At 42.1% G+C, this 22,666-nt stretch overlaps 1 protein-coding gene across 2 annotated transcripts in view; it reads left to right on the top strand.

The window, feature by feature from the left end:
* Positions 1–22,666, top strand: part of KCNH1 (potassium voltage-gated channel subfamily H member 1) — a 411,257-nt gene that overhangs the window by 21,294 nt on the left and 367,297 nt on the right. For both annotated transcript variants that reach the window (XM_057728018.1, XM_057728017.1), the window contains exons 2-4: positions 3,052–3,175; positions 6,751–6,857; positions 19,700–19,828. In XM_057728018.1, coding sequence (XP_057584001.1) covers positions 3,052–3,175; positions 6,751–6,857; positions 19,700–19,828 — 360 coding nt within the window. The remainder of the gene's footprint in view (positions 1–3,051; positions 3,176–6,750; positions 6,858–19,699; positions 19,829–22,666) is intronic.

Here is a 22,666-nt window from a genome sequence, read left to right as displayed (position 1 = left end):
CCCTCATTTTGCCGATACACGTCCTCGAGTAACTTCCTGAGAAAGAATATATAGGAAATAAATTTCCCAGATCCTGTCTGAAGATCACATCTGAAAATATTGTTATTCTACCCTCACATTTGATTGTGTAATTAAAAAAAAAGTCTCTGTCCTATTCTTGTGTTGTTCTTTTTGCTGTTCTTATTAGGTCGGATGCATGCTGTTTTTCTTGATCTGTGTCTTATTTTTTTCTTATGTTTCTTTTAAATTAATTAATTAATTACTTAATTGGCTGAATTGGGTCTTTGTTGCTGCGCACGGGCTTTCTCTAGTTGCCGTGAGTGGGGGCTACTCTTTGTGGTGGAGCGCAGGCTCCTCATTGTGGTGGCTTCTCTTGTTGTGGAGCACTGGCTCTAGGTGCGTGGGCTTCAGTAGTTGTGGCATATGAGCTCAATAGTTGTGGCTCATGGACTCTAGAGTTCAGGCTCAGTAGTTGTGGTGCCTGGGCTAAGTTGCTCCGCGGCATGTGGGATCTTCCTGGAGCAGGGATCAAACCTGTGTCCCCTGCATTGGCAGGCAGATTCTTAACCACTGCTCCACTTAGGAAGTCCTCTTATATTTCTTATGTCTCTTTCTGTACTGTACTCTGTGAAACTTTATTTTGTCCTGTAACATTTGTGTTGAATTTTTTATTGTTACTCACTTTTAATTTATGGGAGCTCTTATTTACTTGTTCATTTGTTCTCTTATGGGTCTTCTCCACCCCCACCCAGCATCTTGTTTTTGTTTTATGGGTGTATTATCTCTTGAGTCTTTCTGAGGATAGTATCTAATTAGGGTTTTTTTTTTTCTTTTTAAGTTCTTCTCTGTTTCCTAGTCATTTTCCCCCTCCTTTTCACTCTGTTTGTGTGTGTGTGTGTGTATTTTTACCATTTTAATTCATTTGCTTTTATTTTAATGGGGCCATTAGGATTGGAGAGAAATGTAAACTTATGTAGTCAAACCATTGTCTATAACTGGCTATTCTTCCCTCTCAGCACATAGTCTTAGTGGGACATTAGCCATGAAAAAGTTCACTCAGTTTTCTCCTCCTATTTTAGGTCTTCTGAGGGAAATTAATTACAATTTCAGGCATCAACGAGAGAGAGAGAGTTAAACTGACTAGACTTCGTATGCACTCATGGGTAATTCAGTGAATTTTGTACTTCTTTTAAGGCTTAGTTGCTCAGTTCAAGAAATGTGAGTTTTTTCAGGGAGAGAAGACCAACATGAAGGGTTATCCTGGCTCCAGAATAAAGTCAAAACCCCTTGACATTTCAAGACCCTTTCCAGTCCGGTCTCCAGGTTCATCTCCTGCTTGGCTGCCTGGCTGCCCTGTCTGTCTTCACCCGTCTGCTCTGGATCTTGTGCTGCCAGACCTTTGCTCATGCTGGGTTCTCTGCCTAGAGTATTCCCTTCCTCCCATGATCTCTTAAGTTCACCAAAGGCAGGCATCATATTTGCATTTCTCTATCTATCTATGTGTGTGTCATCTGTGGCAGTCACATCTCAGGCATTCAGAACGTTTAAGTGCATTTTACTCATCCTTCCCGCTCTGAGACACAGTTCTTTACCTCCCTCCAACAGAGTTAATCATTTTATTCCCTGTTTCTTTAGTTAGTCGTATGCATGCCTATTTGTCCTCGTAAGTTCCTGGAGGCCATGGACCATATCTCATCAAGCTGGATATCCGAGGGTTTTGCATCATGCATAGTATCCAGTGGGAACTTGAAGTATTTATGCATGTATGGGAGAGACAGAGGGAAGGACTGGTTGTGGATTTTTACTAAAGGCATATTTGTAAGACTAACAGATTTGCAGATTCACTTCATGAAGGTGCTGTTTTCTGTTCCATTTCAATATATCAAAGCATTCTCAAGAGTCGATTGAGTAGATTACTGTGTTTAGCTATTCCTCCTTCCTCTATTTCTTCCCACCTAGATAGGAAAGGATGGTTAGCCATATTGTGAATAAACTGTAAAAGCTGTGCTAGAACAAAATCTCCCAGTTAAATGAGGACATTACATGACAATTATTCCACTCCACATAGTGTACATATATAAACAAAACCCCTTCCAGTTTACAACAAAAGAAGGGTCTGCATGTGTGTTCTTGGCTTCCTTTTTTGGCGGCGGGGCGGAGGTGGGGAAGAGGTGATTATTCTGTGGAGAGGAGAGATCCAAGCCAAAATAATGATTATGTTTAAGTTCTGGGTGTTGTTTGCTTAACTAAGAAAAGAGGGACATTTAATTTCCTGAGCACAAAAGATATAGAAGACTTCTGATCTTCAAAATGTGGAGAGCGGTGGAAACACGCTAAGTAGCTAAACATATCTGGCTTACTTGATCCCTGCATCACAAGTGAATGGTAGGCTGGCACCTCCATGAAGGAGCCCTGCAGTGTGCCTTCTGTGGCTCCATGATTTCAAAATCAGTAAGAAGGTTTCTGTCATTGCCATCATCTTGATCAGGTTCTACAGAGCTCCAGTACGAGGAGGGTCTAGTAACTTCCTTACAGAGAGCAAGGCTGTCTGGTGTGTGCGTTCCAGGAGGCAATCTGCTGTCCCCTTTGCCTCTCTAAGAAGGCCTTCTCCTCCAAGGATCTGCAAATGCTTATCAGGGTGAATAGGCCAGTTTGTGGCTTCTGCCCAAAGGACTGACAAAGCTAAGAGGCTGGATGGAATCCAGAAGAAATTACTTTCAGGTTCTCTCTAGCTCCACATCACCAGCATACTCTCGCTGAGACGAAAAATTAGGACTTGAGTATGTCTTATGGAAATCACTGGATTTCTGCAGAAAACATTGGCTGGTTGGTTGGTCAAGTATACAGTAACCTCAGCATTTGCATTCCAGATACTCAGCTCTAAAGTTCTGTTCTTTTGTTTTCTTCAGAGGGCCATTTTAAGAGACAATTTTGGAGGGAAACAAAAATACCTGGATTGGTTATTATTTATGTCCTCATTGAATCTCAACTAATGTCTTGCCTCATGTGCCCTTTTCTTTTCTTCTTCTTCTCTCTTTTTTTTTTTAACAGATACTAATTTTGTGTTGGGGAATGCCCAGATAGTGGACTGGCCTATCGTGTACAGCAATGATGGATTTTGCAAGCTGTCTGGCTACCACAGGGCGGAAGTGATGCAAAAAAGCAGTACCTGCAGGTATTTATGTTTGGGGTTGTTTTGTTTCGACACTCTCTTCTGGTATCTTTTTGAAAAAAGAAAATGGCTCACTCAGCTTGAGAATTTCCTTTCATGTAGTGTTCATTCAGGAATATTTATCACACTATCATCTCTAGTTTACACACTGTACTGGGAAAATCAAAGAAAATTTAAAACATAGTTCCTACAACTTATGAATTTACAGTCAGTGAGATGAGGGAAAACCTAGAAGAGCTCAGGAAAATCATTTTTATCAATAACATGTGAACTCAAAAATTTATGAAGTTATGGAAACTATGTGAAAGTTAAAATATTAAATAAATTAAATGAAAATGAAATAAAGTCTTAGATGATTAAATTAATTTAAAAAAAGTATGGCCGTGTTTGAAGAATAAATACCATGTTGGAGACAAGGGCCTTGTTCATAGGGCTTTGCATCAGAAAAAGAGAAGAGAACCACATCTTGCTGCCTTGCTGCTGTCTTATCTCTCTCCTCTGATCACTGACTTAAAGGCACAGGCACATGGTGCTGTGCAGCTTGTGCATTTGACAGGGTTACTAACCAAGCAGTGCCCTTGGGCTGTGGCACTAGAAAAGCCCTTCTGGGGCATCTTCAAGGTGTCAAGTGAAGCACGTGACCTGGACCCTGCGCTGCCCCGACAAGGTCTTGGCTCCACAGCCTCTGGCTCCTCTCACTCTTTGCCTTCCTCAGTCTTCTGTCTTCAGTGGTGTTTGCATGCAGGGAAATCATTTTCTTAAACCTACTAGACCCAAAGGTGAACTCATCTCTGAAGGGTGGAAAAACCCATCCAACCCAGGCATAGTCTTTGGTTGTCAGAAGTTGCATTTTCTTGGTATTAAATCAGCCAAGTAACTCATTTGGTGAGAAGTATTAAATGTCTTGAAATTATTATCATTTTCTTAAATTTTAGGTTTTTGGGACTGGGCAATGGAAAATTTACGATTCCCTTTAAGGTTTAGAAATTTTGACTCAAGTATTACAAAAGAATTTTCTTATATTCTTGGTGTGCTGTTATCCTCTTAAGTATCTGTGTATCTGCATCTACGTCTCCATCTGTATGTGCACAGGCACAATCAGAACACATTGGGAGAGTGAGCTTTGCTTTTTAATGTGACTTGAGCAGCCTTTCCTTATCTTTGCTTCTTATTGTCTATAGTCAGACACTTTAAGAAAATCAGAGACGAGAACTGGCTAATATAGCCAACTTTTTCTTTTATGCGCAACTCTAAGAAACTTATTTAATTCCCTGAAGGTGTCCCTTCTGTAGAAAGAAAGTAAACATGCCTTTGTGTTAGCTACATCCTTAGTAGCTCAGGGGCCTTTTGGCTTCTTTCTTGCATTGCAGGCATCTGAAATCTAATATCCAGACAGAGGAAATTTACACCAACCATTAAACTACAGCTTGAGAAAAGTACATAAGAGTAAGGAAAGCTGGGCGTAATTATGGTACTTCATTTATTTGAAGACTCCATTTTGCAGGGATTGGTTTTATCTTGTGAAGGAAATTGCCGGCCTATATTACCATTACATCAGTTAAATGGAGATCGCTTATCTAGTAAATCCACTCAGAAAGGGAAAGTGGGAGGAAGCTAAAAAGGCCTTTGAACAACCAGCTAAGTAAAACAGTGATAGGACTGAAGTTTTTACCTCCTAGGAGAAAGAAATCCTCTTGTTCTCAGACATGGCTAATTTAGTCTTGATCTATCCTTCTTTTTAAAGGTAATTCACCAAGCTCAGCTATCTGTTTTCCTGGTTTATAGATGAAAAGCACAGCCCCAAAGCAGAGTACTACATGAGATGGGCACACAGGGAACCACAGATGACAGCATCTCTCAGTGGGCTGGAAAGGGACCTAATAACAAAAGTGACGTGAAATTCATAAAATCAACAGCTAGGGCACTTTTCTTGCAGGGTGCTGGAAACTGGAAGCTCGCAGTAAGCCCACACCTGTTCCAGTATCAAGCTAAGCCCACACCGCTTGACTTGGTAGTTCAGGAATTGTGCTTGGTAACTTCTGAGGTTCTTGTTAGCTCTGAAATTCTGTGATTCTATGATTCAAGTCATCAAGAAAAAGCTACATTGCGCAGTTAGGTATGCACAGTTTTAGAAGATGGGTTGTGTATTGTTTGGGAACCCATGCCGCTGCTTCTGCATTACCTAAGCCTTGAGGCTGAGCATCGCTGTCCTTCTTTGTTGGTACCACCTGAAGGCCTGGGGCGGGCCTGGGACATGCTCACAGGGTCCATGGGCAGCCTTGTTGGAGGGCTGGCTTTTCCAGCCCCATTGAGGGATGACTTCTCTCCTCTCACATTTTGTTGGTGTCCTGTGCCATGGTTCACTCTAGCTAGATGCTGGGGGCATATTCCCATTCCTAGAGGGATAAACCTTGGCCTTCAGATCATATTCAGTGTGGGGCCCAAGAAAATGGACAGTCCTGAAAGTTCTTGTCTCTGCTGAGAATCACTATTAGTAGGCAGGAGCTTCTGCTACTCAGAGGTTTTCTCTTACTTTTTTTTTTGTGCTGCTTATTTACCCTGTTAGTTTGCTCTTCTCCAAATGTGAGGAGTGTGGAGATGTATTAGAAAGAATTTGTAGAATTTTGTAGAATTGCTCTTTTTTTCTTTTTTAGTGGTGGGGGAGGAAAAAGAGCTGCGCAGACAGTGGCTAAATCTTCTGTTTGCTGAATCTTCTTTTCTTAGCTACAATATGTCTTGATGTTTAGAGCTTCAAATTGCACCCTTTTTCTTGTTTGGTTGGTGACTTTTTGTGATTTTTTCCCCCCTCTTCTTTTGTTTATTTTGTTGGGAGTTAGAAAAGGAAAAATCTGTGGTCCAAATTTATTCTGCCATCCTTCTCAGCAAGTCTCTCAGAGTTGTATTTCTAAAATGCAGATCCGATTGTGTAACTCTTTTTCCTGGCCCTCCCCTCATTGCTTTTGGAATAAAGTTTAAATTACTTCACCTGGCCTGTAATTCCATGATCTCTTCCATGATCTGGTCTCTGCTTACCTCTCCGTATTATCTGCTGCAAAATTTCCCTTCATTGTCCACGTTCCAGGCATACTGAACCGTGAACCGTATTCAGGTTCCAGAATTAACCTCCCTCTCACCTCTGTGCCCTTGCACCTGCTCATCTTTTGTCCAGAATGTTCTTTTTCCTCCTTTTCTCAGCTAATGTCTACCTGCTCTGTAGATCTCATTTGTCCTTGCCTCTGGGAAGCTTTCTCTGACCACTTAGGTAGTGCTCTGTGCCTGTTCTTCGTGTTGCGATTCCTTATGTGGTGGTCATACTGTTCTCTAATCTCCTGTTTTCTGATCTACTGTTTTCTAGTGTGTCTCTCTCCTTAGACTGTTAGTTTTGGGGGGACAGCGATGGAGTCTTGATCCCAGTTCAATCAGTAAATCATTTTTGATCGAACAAATGTTTTCATTGCGTGTGTGTGTGTGTTCCACAGTGCATAGCACAGTGCTGAGTATGGAGCAGGTATTTAACAGGTGCTTGTAGAATAATAAATACTTGTTCGTCTAACTTAGGCTCTTTGGTCGATTTGCAGTTTTATGTACGGGGAGCTGACGGATAAAGACACCATTGAAAAGGTGCGGCAAACATTTGAGAACTATGAGATGAATTCCTTTGAAATTTTGATGTACAAGAAGAACAGTGAGTATTCTGACCATTCTGAACCATACTTTGATGTGCTTGGAAGAGTAAACTATCTCCTCTTTCTCTGTTGTTCTCTTGGGTTTTCTTTTCTCCCATCTGCTAAATATTGTTCCTTGAAGCCACTGTGTATGTTGGGCTAAAAGGTATGGACTGATGAAGTACAGTTCTGCACAGGAGGTTTGTGCCTGTCACTAACCAGTGAAGACTTCTTGATCTCTTTTCTGCCCGGAGTTAGTGTTTTTCCTATTTCTTTTCTTATGATGAGTTGCTGGCCTAAGGCACATGTAGACTTTAAGGCTTCTTGGGGGAAGGGAAGAGATGGGTTAGAATCTGTCCAGTTCACCTTTGTATCTATCTCCTTACAGCACTTAGCACAGCAGGTAACACCAGTAGATGCCCAATTAAGAGTTTCTGAATAAAATTTGTTTCCCTGGTGACCCGAGTTTTCTGTCAGAGACGGTATTGATAGGCATAGTGTTAATTTGTATTTGTTTTGTCTATAATCACTTCTAAAAGTTTATTAATGAAGAAGCTAGGTCAATAGCCATCCACAAGTATAAAACTTGCTTCTCTCTTAGCGGTTTCCTATTGAGTGGAGATTAATTATATTAGAAGTATGAAAAGTGGGTTGTATGGAGACATGGCTGTAGCAGGGCTCTGGAGGAGTTGAAGAGTGCTTTGTTTCTATTTTAAAAAAACGCTATTTGGTTTGTAAAGAATCGTCTTCTTTATATGTAGAACTGAACTACGTAGGTCATTGGTTCCATAGAACATTTCCAGAGTGGCCCAGGTGGCGCATGAGGACATGTGCTTTTTGGGTGGCGTTCAGGATGATATGTTTTGCTCTGGAAAGCAAAGGGCACATGCAGCTTTTATCTGGAAGGAGCTGGGATTTTTTTCGGTCTGGCGTGCTGGAGCAGGCAACTGAGAGGACTCTGCTTGGTGGCCCGTGCAGATGCTGGGCTGAGACATTAGCTCTGGGCATCAGCAGCTCTGAGAGGGCTGGTCCTGCGCGTTCACGCTGGAGTTGCTGCCTTGCTCCATTTCCCTCTCTAGGCTGGTAGATACTAGTTCCTACCCTGCTGCCTACCCTCATTCCTACCCTGAGACATTTTGCCAAAAAGGCCCAAGAGGAATAAGGTGAAAGACTGTGAATGGCTCCATGCCAGCCCTTCCTCTACAGGGAACACAACTCAGAGCAGCAGCTCTTCCCTGGAGCAGTGCCTTCCCATGGGAGGAGGGGCTCTGCCTGTGTCCCCGAGCTAAGGGAGTGCGTTAAAGGTTTCCCACACTGGGAGCTTTGTGTCCTAAACAGCACGGATTTCCCCACCTCACAGAATAGTAATCAGGTAGGTGTATCACAAAAATAATGCCTTGCATTTATATTTTGCTGCAAGAGTTTTCAAGCTTTGTTAGACTCTGCATTTAACTTGCTCAAAGTCAACTATACATGTGGGCCATAAAAGGGAGAGAGAGGGAAACATAATTAAAACTGAATTGGTGGGTCCACTTGCTCTGATCTCTTCAGTGAGCACGTACCCCGGAGTGAGTATGAAATGGGAGAGGGGACTCTGCTGCTCCCTCAGCTGCCTCCGGGGCTGACGGCCTTGTATTGCGAGGATCTCATCACCCCGAGCCGCTTCCGCTACTTCCGGTTCTGTGCTTTAGGTAGATGTGGCCTATGCACAGAAGATGGTCAGTTCAACTCGTGTTTTTAGCAAAGAATCAGCATCTCTTCCCTCCCTGGAGGTTGTGGTGGGCTTACTGAGAGAGACACGTGCCAGTCTCCAGAGTGGCAAGCCAGCCTGGGTACAGACTCTGCTTCATCGGTGATGTGGAGGCATTCTCAAGAGTAATTGTGGTCATATGCAACTTTTACCTCACCCTTTGATTTTAGAAAATACACTCCGTGGAAGGTATGACTCCACTCTATTTAAAAGTGTTGATTTGCTAAGCTGTATGAAGTGGTCATGGCTGATGTTACTTATCTCCATTGTATAACAAGGTAAATTCCTCACCTGAGGTCACACAGAGCCAGGACCTGGTTTCTAGTGCTTGCTCCATGGCCGTTTTTTCCAGACTGGGTTGGTTTTAGTGGGGGAACAAGGCAGGGCCACCATGTATGGTGGTGTAGGCTATACCCTGCGTTGGGGGCAACCAGAAACCAGTTTGCTTGCTAGGTCCTCAGTGCACCCTGGCCTCGAGTTGCATCTGTGCTGAAGGAGGAACTTCTCTTTCTCATTTACATGAGGCTGTCCAGTGGGCTGGCAGGGGTTTCGTCCAAGGCTAAGCCTGTACGTAAACCATGAAGCAGAAGTGGATGCAGATAGTGTTGGTTTCTTCCTAGGAACCTGTGCACGGCCCCCAACTCCTCCATATCCCACACTCTCCTGACAAATTTAGAAACTTTACATTATTTTCTAAGCCTGGGAATTTTCCAGTTGCACCAAATTCTATGCTTTTTTAAAATAGCTTTTTATTGACCAACTGCAGGCATACACCAGAGATACTGTGGGTTTGGTTCCACAAATTTTTTTGTTTCCCAGTACATATAAAAGTTATGTTTATACTATACTGTAGTCTATTAACTGTGCAATAGCATTATGTGTAACAAAATGTATGTACCTTAATTAAAATTAATTAATTTATTGCTAAAAATGCTAACTGTCCTCTGAGCCTTCAGTGAGTTGTAATCTTTTTGTTGGTAGGAGGTTTGAAATACTGTGAGAATTACCAAAATGGGACACAGAGACATGAAGTGAGCAAATGCTGTTGGAGGAATGATGCTGACAGACTTGCTCTACGCAGGGTTGCCACAAACCTTCAATTTGTAAAGAAAAGAAAAACAAATGCAGTGTCTGTGAAGTGCAATAAAGTGAGGGCTGCCTGTATTGTGTCAGACACTAGGCTTGCTCCGAGGAATGCTGTTACGAAAAGACAGGCCCAGCCTCTGCTCTACAGCGTTTGCAGGGGGCGGGGACAGCATCCATAGGATAGAGCTCTAAGCGTTTTGATGGTGACACCACGTGGGGGCTGTCCCTTCACCCTAACTTAGCAGGTCAGGGAAAGAAGTCTTCCTGGGTAGCAGGCAGGAAATGCATACAGAAACTGAAGGATAGTGGGGAGATGGGCAGAGAGAAGGGCAAGGAGTATCCCAGGCTGATAAAAGGCATGTGGAGAGGGCAGCAGGGGAGAGTGAGCACTGAAGTTTGAAGAGACACAAAGCAGGGCTCCTCAGACTTTGACAGGATATATAAAATCACCTGCAAATCAAAATATATATATATTTCTTTAATTTTTTAAATTAATTAATTTATTGGCTGTGTTGGGTCTTTGTTGCTGCGAGTGGGCTTTCTCTAGTTGCAGCAAGCGGGGGCTACTCTTCATTGTGGTGTGCGGGCTTCTCATTGTGGTGGCTTCTCTTGTTGTGGAGCACAGGCTCTAGGCATGCAGGGTTCAGTAGTTGTGGCACACAGTCTCAATAGTTGTGGCTCTTGGGCTCTAGAGTTCAGGCTCAGTACTTGAGGCGCCTGGGCTTAGTCACTCCGCGGCATGTGGAATCTTCCCGGACCAGGGCTTGAACTCGTGTCTCCTGCATTGGCAGGAGGATTCTTAACCACTGTGCCACCAGGGGAGTCCCAAAATATATATATTTCTATTTAGTAGGTCTGAAGAAGGGCATGATTTTCTGCTCTAGATAATGTCAGTGCTGCTGGTCCAAGTATCTCACTCTGAGTAACAAGGACAGAAAGCAGCTACAGTGAAAGCTGACTTCCGTGCCGACAGGGTGCGTCTCTACATGGCTGGACCCCCTGCACCCAGCACAGTGACTGACACAGAAGGCAGTCTTTCCACCCGAAATCGTGGTGTTTAAATAAATCTATAAATAAATGAGGGGTCACCAGTGAAGCTGGAGACATTGGGAAGGGTCGATCACACAGCCACGTTAAAGAGTTTAGAATTTGTCTTAAGAGCAGAGGTGATGGGGACAGAGAGTAGCGTGAGAGGTGTTGAGGGGTTTTAAGCAGGGTTAAGTGTGTAATAATCAGATTTCCATTTCAGAAAGATGACTCCATTAGAGAGTGCAGAGGAATGCAACATAGGAGACCGGAGGTGGGGGACCTGTTAGGAATCACTGTGGCGACAAGATGGTTGTGGCCTGCTGGGGGAGGGGTGGGGAAGAGGCAGCTGTGATGGAGAGGTGTCCAGGGAAGTGGGAGGAGGCTGAATTTAGGGACTTGCTGACAGGCAAGTATCTAGCACACAGTCTGGCCCAGAGGAGATGCTCTACAGTGTTTGCTGAGTGACTTTGAAAGGAACTTGATAGTTACCAAGAAACAGATGAGTGACCGAAGAGTATGTGATTCAGAGTGAGGGTTTCGGAGCCAAGGAGCAAGCCCTGTGGGGCTGAACTGACCAGCATTGGCCCGGGAGGAGCAGACTGAACAGAGATGGATGGGAGGAGAGGAAGGAGGAGGCGGAGTTTGCTGCTGCTTTCACAATTTGTAGTTCAATAGGTTGAAACTTTCAGCATTTGAAAGCAGTGAAGAGTCCCATGAGGAAAAAGTCACACCTTTGAGATTTTAAAATGTGAAATGTCATTTAAAGGAATGTTAATTTTTTCTCTGATTTTTAAATTAATGCATTTTTACTATGGAGGACACATATGAAGGCTTAAAGAAGAAAATTAATCACCCTAAAGACTCAAAGACTCGGAGAAATGCTACTACTATCCTATTAACTTTTTGGTGTTTTGTTTTGTAGATGTTACATAATTGAGAATTTGACATGTATGCAATTTGAAATCTTACATGTATTTAATCTTTTATCATAAAAATATCCTTACCATTAAAATTCCCCATAAATATAATTTAGAAGGAATTTTATTAATACTTCCTTTATTGTTGGATATTTATGAGGCTGTAATTTTCTTGATTAAACACAATGCTGAGGTGAAGATCTTCATGCACAGATATTAGCTGACATTCTGAAATACTTCCTAGAAGTTGAAAATTACTGTGTCAAAGAATGTGAACCAAGGTTCCTGAGACATTTTGCCAAACAGTGTTCCAGAATTGAACCCGTTTCCAAGTTCACTTGCAGGCTGTGAGTGTCTGACTCACTGAACTGCTCCAGCGTTGAATAATATTACTTGTAAATGATCAGATTCCCTACAATTACATACTTTTTGTTTAATGAGTATTTTTAATGCTAGTGAGACTGAAGTATTTTTTTTTGCATTTAAAATTGCTTTTTTATGTTAATTGTTCAGATTCTTTGCCCGTATGTTCTGTTTAATTCTTGTGATTTTCTTATTGATTTTCTTTATGAACTCTTTTTAAAAAAATATCTGTTTATTTATGTGCTGGGTCTTAGTTGTGGCATGCAGCATCTTCATTGTGGCATACGGGCTCTTTAGTTGCAGCATGCAGGCTTCTTAGTTGTGGCATATGGACTCTTAGTTGTAGCAATCAAACTCTTAGTTGTGGCATGCATGCGAGATTTAGTTCCCCAACCAGGGATGAAACCCAGGCCCCCTGCATTGTGAGTGTGGATTCTTACCCACTGGACCACCAGGGAAGTCCCTGTAAACTCTTAATAAATTATTTTGATTCCCCCCCTCCCATTCTTTAGTATTTAGCAAGGACAACTTTGTAAAAAGGATCTCCTATTGATATTAAAATTCATATTTATTTTACCCAAAAGGTAAATAAATCATGTTTATTTTACCTTTCGGGGAGTTGGGAGTAATTAGCAGAAAGGCTTCATAGTGTGCTTTGGAATGAGTGTATGGAATACTGTTACCTATTTTGGAGACTGGCTCACTTGAGAGGTTTCTTTCTATCTATCGGCCAGTCTACCAGTAAACCTGGGCATTTTGGTATTGTTATATATTTTGTGTTGTTACTTAGCTCATTCTCAGTACGCTGGGTCATTTTCTTACATCAATGATGGTCATCATTCATGAACTCATTCAGCAAATATTTAGGTGGTCACTTGCTGGCCAGCTAGTTTTTCCATTTTTCAAACAAGAAAGTTAAGAAGTATCAGCCCTAAGTGATAGCAGTCCACCCTCTGGATAACACTCCCCAGCATGTGACTGAATCCGCAGCTCATGGTGTGGCTGGTGGCCCCGATTCGGGAGCTGTGAATCAGCTTCTCCAGCAGAAAAGCCCAGGGAAAGGCAGCTTAGAGCAAGGAGAAGCTGCCCGCCAAGTCCATATTGATTATCTACTGCAGGCCTGTGGGTTTGAGCCAAAGAGATCCACATATAAGAAATTGACTCTGCCTTTGAGGAGGTGACAATCTAGTTGTGAAGACAACTCTAATAGGAAAACAATCATCTTTTGCTTATTTTACCAACAGATTGTCTTTTACTTATTTAGTACTAGAAGCTGCTTACATGTAATGGATATTGATCCTAAATCATACACATATTGAAAACTATTTTGCCTATTAAATTTTTTTCTCTTTAATTAAAGGCTTTTTAAGTACCATATATAAGTAAACATGTTTGTTAATCTTTTCCTTTATGGTTCTGAGCTTAATGTAGGACTTAAGAAGCTCTTCTCTTTACCTAAACAGTAAAAATATTCTTCCATTTTTCCTTCTGGTACTTTTATAGCACTATTTATTAGCATCCAGCTCTTTCTTTGCAATTTGAAATGCTGTTTTTAAATATGCTAAATTCTCGGGAATTCCCTGGTGGTCCTGTGATTAGGGCTCTGCACTTCCACTGCAGGGGGCATGTGTTTGATCCCTGGTCAGAACGTGGCGGCCAAAAAAAAAAAAGAAAAATATGCTAAATTCTCACACATTCATGTGTTTGTGTCTCTCCTCTTTTTCTGGGAATCCTTTTGTAACTTATTAGCTATGTGAGTTTGGTTAAAATGCTTTCCCACTTGGGTTGTCCACATTTAAAATGGGGGTAATGTCACAGTAGCAATTCCACCTCACAGAGTGAAAAGTAAACCATGATGTGTCAGGGTTTGGCCCCATTGTGAGCACTCAATAAATGAGATTGTTTTCATTGTTGTTTTTTTTAGGGTCATTGCCAATGGCTCCTAATTACTATAGTAGGTAGTCCCTGTCATTAGTTTTCTCTTCAGAAATTTCACAAATTTCTTGGCTGTTCTTCTACCTTTATTTTTCTATTTGAATTGAATGTCAATTCATCAAGCTCTGAGAAAAACCAATGAATAAAGGAACAATTGAGATGCTGATTGAAATTGTATTAAATTTATGTATTAGAAGGGGAGGTTTGACATCTTTCAGAATTGAATTTTCTCATCTACAGACAATGTAACTCTCTCCATTTATTAAGGTTTTGTTTTTTGCTCTTCAATCAAACTTAAATTACATGGAGACTTAAGCATTGAATTTTCTAGCTTTTCCCTTGTTATGGTTGAGACTGGCCCTTCTCCTTATGAACAGGTGGAGGCAGCTTTGGAGTTTTATTAAAGGGCCTAATAAGATACATTCTTTTTTAAAGTCATACAAACACCCCTGTAAGTTTAGCTTGAGCATTTCAACCTTTTAGGTGAAGAATTTAAAAGGAAGAAAGGAAAGTAATAGTTTTAAATTTCTATGTATCATCATACATTTTCACTTAATCTAAAGTAGGTCTATTATCCTCAATTTGCAAATAACGAAACTAATTCTGAGAGAAAGTGACATGACCAAGGCACAAAATAAATGAAGAGATAGGGCTCAGACCCAGAGCTTGGGATTCCAAGTCAGATGTTCTAACAGCCAGTGGCCACTACTTCCCACTCATGCTGTCTCATCCTCTCTATACTTGTCATTTATCTCAATAAGGTTGACCCAAATCCTATTGGTCTGTTTCCTGGGGCAGACTACCATTCCCTAGTCTAGTTTCTGGACCCATCCGAATGGCCCAGCACAGGCAGCCCTTCCCAAGAGCCAGTCAGAGTGGCTCGGTCGATTCTGTTGCTGTTGAATGTGGCCTGGATGCCTGGCTATAGAAAGTACCTGGGAGGAGGTCCAGGGTAGGAGGAAGACTGATGGAGGTCTAAATTCTCCCATACACCTGAGCCTTGCCTTTTGCTGCATTGGGTCTTCGTTGCTACATGTGGGCTGTCTCTAGTTGCGGTGAGTGGGGGTTACTCTTGTGGTGCGCGGGCTTCTCATTGTGGTGTCTTCTCTTGTTGCAAAGCATAGGCTCTAGGCATGTGGGCTTCAATAATTGTGGCGCGTGGGCTCAGTAGTTATGGTGCATGGGCTTAGTTGCTCCATGACATGTGGGATCTTTCCAGACCAGGGATTGAACCCATGTCCCCTGCATTGGCAGGCAGATTCTTAACCACTGCACCACCAGGGCAGTCCCAGCCTTGCTGTTTTGTTATCTGACTGTTGTGGTTGAGGAACTCCATAGCCAGGTTATGTTGTCAGATTCATTACTGCATAACCCAAGGGAGCTACATAAGGGATGACCATCACAGAGTGACCAAGAGGAGGAGCCTGACCTGGAACTGCCCTTCTACGGGGCAGCCTCAGCCAGGAGAGAGCTGCAGCCTTTGCCATCAGTAGGATGCGTTTCTCCTGGATTTGTGTATTGATCTTCCTTTAATAGAAAGTTTGTCTTTGACCCTTTGTTCTTTTCTCAGAAACAGGACATTAAGTACTTGCTTTTCTTGGTTTTCCCATGGTAGCCACTTGGGTGAGGAGGCAGAATTTTAACCTCTTCCTGATTGTGTGTGTGCGTGTGTGAATATTTGTGCATTCATTTTCTCTCTTGTATCTTGATGGAATAGATCCTGATGCAGAATCTGGGCTCTAGGAGAGGTCCCTGGAGGCCAACTGCTCAGGCCTCTGCCCCTGGGCAGGTCTTCATCTGAATGGAGCCAAAGGGGTCCTGAATATCCCTGGGTACCTCCAGAGGGGTGTACGAGAAACTGGGTGGGTGGGGCTCTGGGCTCTGAATGGTTCTTGCTTGCTTGAAGGAATTGTTTCATGTATTGAGACTTTGAGTAATGTTTCATTAGTTAAAAGTGCTTCGCTCTTAAGAAGCAAAAGGTTGAAATGCCTGGTCTATGCTACCTAGGAGGGACTTGTATTCTTTTTTGGAAGAATTTCAGAAATGAAAATTTGAACCCATTCTTCTTTCCTAGATTGTTTGGGTATGATAATTTGGGAGAGAGGCAGGTCTAAGTAACTGTGAAGACACTGGAAATAGATTTTATTTCTTTGAAACTCAGCAAGCATTCCTAGAGCTTGTTGAGTTTCACAGCTGCAGGCTGGTGCCTCCTGGAGTTGAGCAGTGTAATGGCCTCATGTGACCCCCATGGGTAACACTGCATTGGATGTCATTGGAATAGGAGTGCAAGGCCACCGGGGGTGGCACAGTGGTTAAGAACCTGCCTGCCAATGCAGGGGACATGGGGTTCGATCCCTGGTCCTGGAAGATCCCACATAGCATGGAGGAACTAAGCCCATGCACCACAACTACTTAGCCTGCACTCTAGAGCCTGTGAGCCACAACTACTGAGCCCACATGCTGCAACTACTGAAGCCCTTGCACCTAGAGCCCATGCTTCACAAGAGAAGCCACTGCAGTGAGAAGCCTGTGCACTGCAACGAAAGAGTAGCCTCTGCTCGCCGCAACTAGAGAAAGCCCGCACACAGCAATGAAGACCCAACACAGCCCAAAATAAAAAAAATTAATAAAAAACTGGGTTATTTAAAAAAAAAAAGACCATCAGACAGAGGAAGTAGATCAGGTCTCCTGCCTTTGGAGTGCATTATGAACTATTTAAAGAAATAGTCTTCAAGTGTTAAGGTCTGAGGGGGGCCAATACATAGCACTTTCTTTCCCTGCCTGTAGTCAGAAGCAATTGAGAGAGATATAGGAATCAGGCAAATGAAGGTTAAAATATTACCTTTATGACTAGTAAAGCAGATCCTAGAGAATGTAGTTTATATCTGTGGGCAGGTGAGTTTCTAGAAGTGAGTCGTAGAATCAGACAGACTCACCCATCCAACACAAGTAACACCAGAGAACCACAGTCTTCTCCTCCTACCAGCCATCTCCCCGCCCTTTGACTTCTCCCCTAAGATTTATAGAATGGGGAAGCAGAGCAGAATGCACACGAATCTCTAAGAAAGCAGAGGAGGAAAAGTGGCCAGGCTACACGTGTCCAATACTTGTCCCTCAAATTGCCAACCCAGGGAAAACACCTGGAGTGTTACACTGAAAGATGTCCCTCCACAAGGAAACACCAGGTAGGGGAAAAGGAGATTCCTACCCTCAACAAGCCCAAGTGATCAGCTGGAGAGGAACCCTTAAAGTAATACATACTGACTGTATAAATTTTGGGCCAAGAAACATATTTAGATATTGAAAAGGAATGATCAGAGTAGCATATGTTTAGGCAGGGAACATCTCTGGAAGGATGCAGTGGGCACAGTTCGGTGGAGAGAAGCACACAGCTTTAAACAGATTGACCTGTCGAAATGGGGGAGGGTTGATGAGGAGATTGAACCATGGTAAAGTGAGAAAGGCCTCCCAATAGGATGAGTACAGAGACTCTTGTGACCTGGCAGATGTGGGTTAGTGGCATCAGTTCTAGTAGCCGTAAAGATTAGATGGCACAGTCCCACTGGGGACAGATTCGCAGGCATCAGGCTGAGCTTGTAGAGTGCAGTGGGTGGCCCGTAGGCGGCAGCTGTGAAGGGACGGCTTTGGGGATTCCAGCAGGATGAGGCTTCTGGTGTTAGACAACATGAGTGGGGGTCCTCTCTTCTGATTTATTGCTAGTTTGATAAATTAGGAGTGCTTTCTCATCTACCCAGCTGCAAGAACATTGCTTAGTTTTCTTTAGAGCAAAAAGGAAAGGTTTTTTTTTTGTTTTTTGTTTTTGTTTTTGTCTTACCAGCTAACATACAACTGAGAGCTGTGGGTACATAGGCTCAACTGGGGTGATGCTTTCTTTTGAGTTTTCTGTTGCTTAATTGAAAGTGGTTTAAAATCCCACAGGTTCTGAGGAGGAGACTGGAAAGAACACATCTTCCAAAAACAGTGGATAATTTAGAGACCATATTCTTTTTGATTTTGGAATGCTCTGTGTGATTTGTAAGGTAGCTTTTTCTTTCAGAACACATTTTTCTTAGGGGGACATTATAATGTATTTGTCTTCTAAGAGCACCCAGAGACTGGCAGCTAAAAAGGGAAGGAAAAATAGAAGTTTAAAATTAACTGCAGATGAACATATAGTCAAGATTTAAGGAGAACGTATTCTTATCTGATCCGTTTGTTGCCTGTTTGACTGTACATTGTAGGGTTACTCATATTTACATATGAATAAGTGCTATAGCCAGATATATGGCCTGTTATTGTTAAGTTAAATTGGTTAACCCTAATGTTAATCAGAGATGTCTGTCTGTCCATGTCGCATAGTATAGAGTTTGATGTGATTGCAGGCAGAGAGACCCAGGTGACCTTTTGGGGATCTATTTCTGTCTCCAAGATTCAGTGAGTTGTTTGCTTGCTACCTCCTAAAATAAAATAATATATGTAAAATGCTGAACACAGCTCCTGGTGCATAGAAAACTTCTCTAATACTTAACAACATGGAGAAATATTTACTGTATTTTAGTTTGAAAATGGTTATAAAATAGTATGTAAAGCATTATCCCAGTTATACAAATTCAACAAATAGTTATTAAGTTCTTATATGCCAGATGCTGTGCCAGCTGCTGTTTTGGGAACTGAGTTACAAGAAGTAGGTGGAGTGAACATGCCATTGCTTCGTGTCCCGTTTAATTTCACATCACAGAAGAGATTGGTGCATCTTGCTGTGATGCCCTCAATAGATAGAAAACATTTGTTTTTCTTTTCTTTTCTTTTCTTTTCTTTTCTTTTCTTTTCTTTTCTTTTTTCTTTTCTTTTCTTTTCTTTTCTTTTCTCTTTTCTTTTCTTTTCTTTTCTTTTCTTTTCTTTTCTTTTCTTTTCTTTTCTTTTCTTTTCTTTTCTTTTCTTTGTTCATTCTTTCTTTCTTCCTTTCTTCCTTCCTTTTTTGGGAAGCCAGAGACTGACTTTGTGCGGGTATTTGTCCATAGATACCTGAGTGGGTGACCTCTCTGAGAAGTCAGTCAGATGAGCCCTGCCCACTTTCTCCTTCTGTGGTTTAGGGCAGTGCTTTGGAAGAGCTCATTTATTGCCCAGTGTAGTGCAGGAGCAAGGATTGGAAGTTGAAACATTCATTGAGCTTCCTAAGCACTAACTAATCACAGCCCAAACCCACCTGGAAACCTCTCTTTTAGGAGGAGCCTTGCCATTGTATTGGACCTTTGGGATTTTTTATTCTGGGGAGAGAGACTTAGAAACAGTTTCTAGCCCATGGTCGATTGGGCATTTGAGCCAAATTGATAGATTCCCAAAGTGAATTTTGGCACTGGGGGGCTTTAGCAATGGAAATTTGAGTTTCACGGTCTGTTGGCCATGGTTGGCAGTACGCAAACTGGTCCCTACTCTTTACTTGTTCACTACATGGTCTAGGGTAGTCTTTAGGTTTTTGTACTTTAGTTACTTCCATAAGATCAGGAGGGATTTTCAACCCATTTTCTAATCATTTTACAAGGGTTAAATATCTGTACTTGCAAAATTATTTGAACAGGAAAAAACCCAACGGAGTAGTTACTATGAAAGTTTTTATTCCAGCAAGAAAAAAAATTAATGGTGTAAAACCCCAGCACCCAAAAGGATGAAACCATTCTAAAAATGAATTAGTATTTGTACGTATTCATTCCCAAGTCTTTACTTCCATAGCCCCTCAAATGAGAATGCAAATTACTGACCAACCTTTTGGTATTTCTTTCAGGGACACCTGTGTGGTTCTTTGTGAAAATTGCTCCAATTCGAAATGAACAGGATAAAGTGGTTTTATTTCTTTGCACTTTCAGTGACATAACAGCTTTCAAACAGCCAATTGAGGATGATTCATGTAAAGGTTTGTAATTCTGATTTGTACAAATACTTTTTTGCCTTTTTTTTTTTTTTTTGCCTATAGTGTGACTCTCCTTACAGAGAATTTGAGGTTGCCAAGGCAATCTCTGCACCAAGATCAAGATTTAAACTTTAATTTGTGTTGGGTAAAGCATTGTATCGTTCTGGAATGTATTGAGGGAAAAGAAAGTGAGAAAAAAGCTTTGATTAGGAAAACATTTGAATCAATTTCATACCTTTGTAGATTAACCCTTTCCAAACCTTTCCAAGTAGACAGAGGAAGGTAATTGGGCACCTCTGGTAATGTCAGAATCTCTGCGGGTTTTCACGTGACAGATGTCAGTCACCCAAATGAGGCAGTTCATGGTCATACTCATCTTATTTTGGTATAAACTTCTTTAAATTTGACTGAGTTCTAGCATTTTAAGAGTGCTAAAGTAGATTTTAGTACATCTCTACCTCTGTGGTTGATTAAGTCTGTGGCTGGTTAATTCATTGGAAAATGGCATTAATGAGGCCAGAGTCTTCAGTAACATTCCGTATGGGTCATTTAATCAGCTCTGGGACCATAAGATTTCAGCACGCACCTCAGCCGTATCACATGCATGTATTCTTTGAGGAGCACTGGGGACCTAGGAGAGGAGATGGCTAAGGATTTCTAGAACAACTATACTCCCGAAGAGGTCCAGCTCATCAGGATATACAAAAGCTGTCATTCCCAGAGGTTTGGGATGAGGAGGTGTCATAGCACTCTTTTCCTTCCCCCTCAAGATAACCAAGAGGCCAGGAGCTCTTTCATGCTGCAGTGTTTCCTGGCTCTGTGGCTGATTTTCTGGCTCTACCTGAGAACCCTGCTCCTTGCAGTTTTCTGAGATGCAGCAGAGAGATAAGAGTGCAGTTCAAGGGACAGTCAAACTGGGGCATGTTATCCTTGATGGGACAGCATCGTGATTGTTAAATGGCAAGATAGGAAGAAATAGAAAACATTCTGTGGCTGCTCCTTCAGGGGCTGTGTCCTCTGAGGGTATTTAAAATCCTACCATGTTTGGAAGCTCATATTTACAGAGTTCAGAGCACAATGCCATGTATACCAGTGCATCCTGTTTTTTCTTTAACTATCTATAGCTCAATAAATCAATCACAGCCTGCCTTTGGGGTTCAAGACCAGAGCAGATGTAAATAAAGTCACTCAACTTGTCTCAGCCTCCTGCAATCTCCTTTTCTCCTGCAGATTTGTGATTCCCTGGTTTCTAGGTTCCAGCTGGAAGATTTCTCAGTGCAGTAGCTCTTCCATGGCAGTAGGCTCACTCATCATGAGTGTCATCTTGCCATCATCTTGAAAAGCTATGTGCTTTTTTAACTGGGTAAACTCATAAATATAGTGTTTTAAAGGTAATCTGATATTTTGACACTTATTTTTGCAAGTTTTCTCTGAAAAAGGTGAGCTAGGGGTGTAGTTGAGTCAAAATGGTTTCTTATCATCACATTTGCAGGTGAAGGGATTATTTTGTAGGAAATACAGTCAACTGAGAAAGCTCCCTGCATGCCACCTAGGTGTCCACATGGCAGTCTCATGAAACCCAAACGAAGAGATAAATCAGAGTGATGCAGTGGGACTCACTGAGGTTTATTTTCCAGGAATAAAAAGCTCCGCTTCATTTATCCTGCCTCACTGTTGCATTTCCCTTGCTGATAAGAGTTTTGGTACACATACACATACATGCACACACACCCTATTCCCTGTTAGCCAAGGGAACCAAATATTAATTCTCTTTGTCAGTGAAATAAATAGGAGTAATGCATGGCTTGATTCCTAAAAATTTAAAACACACACGCACACACATACACGTACACACCCTTTAGCCCTCAATATAGGAATGCGGAGAGTGGGACATGCTTAATGTTTCCTCCAAGACATGACCTTATAAGCCTGTCCACTCCAAATGCTATGGCAGATATGTTTAAACCCTCACACTTGTCATGTCACTGTGCCCCTGACCCATTTTGATTTGGTGGTCTATTTAGGATAAGGTCAAATTTTATATTAGCCTGTAGATAATGGAAGAGCATGGTAATTCTCCAGACCTTGATTGTTGTAAGTCTATAAACTGCAGTTCTGGCTGCAAGGGTCCAATCTAGATGGAAAATACACAACCATATGGCTGGATTATTCTCCTGACTTGACATTTCTCCTTGGAAGTGTTCTCACATTGTGAGATTCCAGCAGGTGCAGCTGGGCTTTCAGTACAGCGCCTCAATTAGCATGGAGAGTCTTAAGAGTCTTACTGACCCAGGCTTGTGTAGAATTCACTTTTGAGATGGAGTGGAAGGGTGGATAATCAAAAACCCCCAGATAATTGCACTTTGGCATAGCGATTCGAATTGTTTTCCCACCATTAGATTAGTCTTTTTAAAGTCAGTTGTGCTCAGATTGTCTTTAAAATGACTTTGTTTTCTCTGATCCTGTTGTGCATAACTTTGGGGCTTGGGAGTGGGGTGAGTGCATCCTAACAGTGATTCGAGAAGCCAGTTAGTGCCTAACATTTTCCCATAAATAACCCACAAAGTGGAGAACACATGGGATCATTGACAATAGACTATTTTAGCCTCTGATTCTGAGTAACTCCCCTTTGTCCCTGAGCTGGGAGCACATGTGACGGGCCCTGGGGATGCTCCCTGAGCCCCCTCTTTTATCTGGTGTATCAGTTCTCATGACCCTGTCCATGAATTATCCAGACCCCTGACTTCCTCATCTCCTCTTGCCTGTTCATCTTTTGGCTACTTCTCTTGCTCTCTGATAAAAAGTACCCACAGATGGCATGGAGCAGGGGATGAAAGGCAA

The sequence above is a fragment of the Hippopotamus amphibius genome, chromosome 3 (genome assembly GCF_030028045.1).
Source record: "Hippopotamus amphibius kiboko isolate mHipAmp2 chromosome 3, mHipAmp2.hap2, whole genome shotgun sequence".
NCBI lineage: Eukaryota > Metazoa > Chordata > Mammalia > Artiodactyla > Hippopotamidae > Hippopotamus > Hippopotamus amphibius.
Note: the sequence above shows the minus strand (reverse complement) of the source record. Positions and strands in the feature narration are given on the sequence as shown.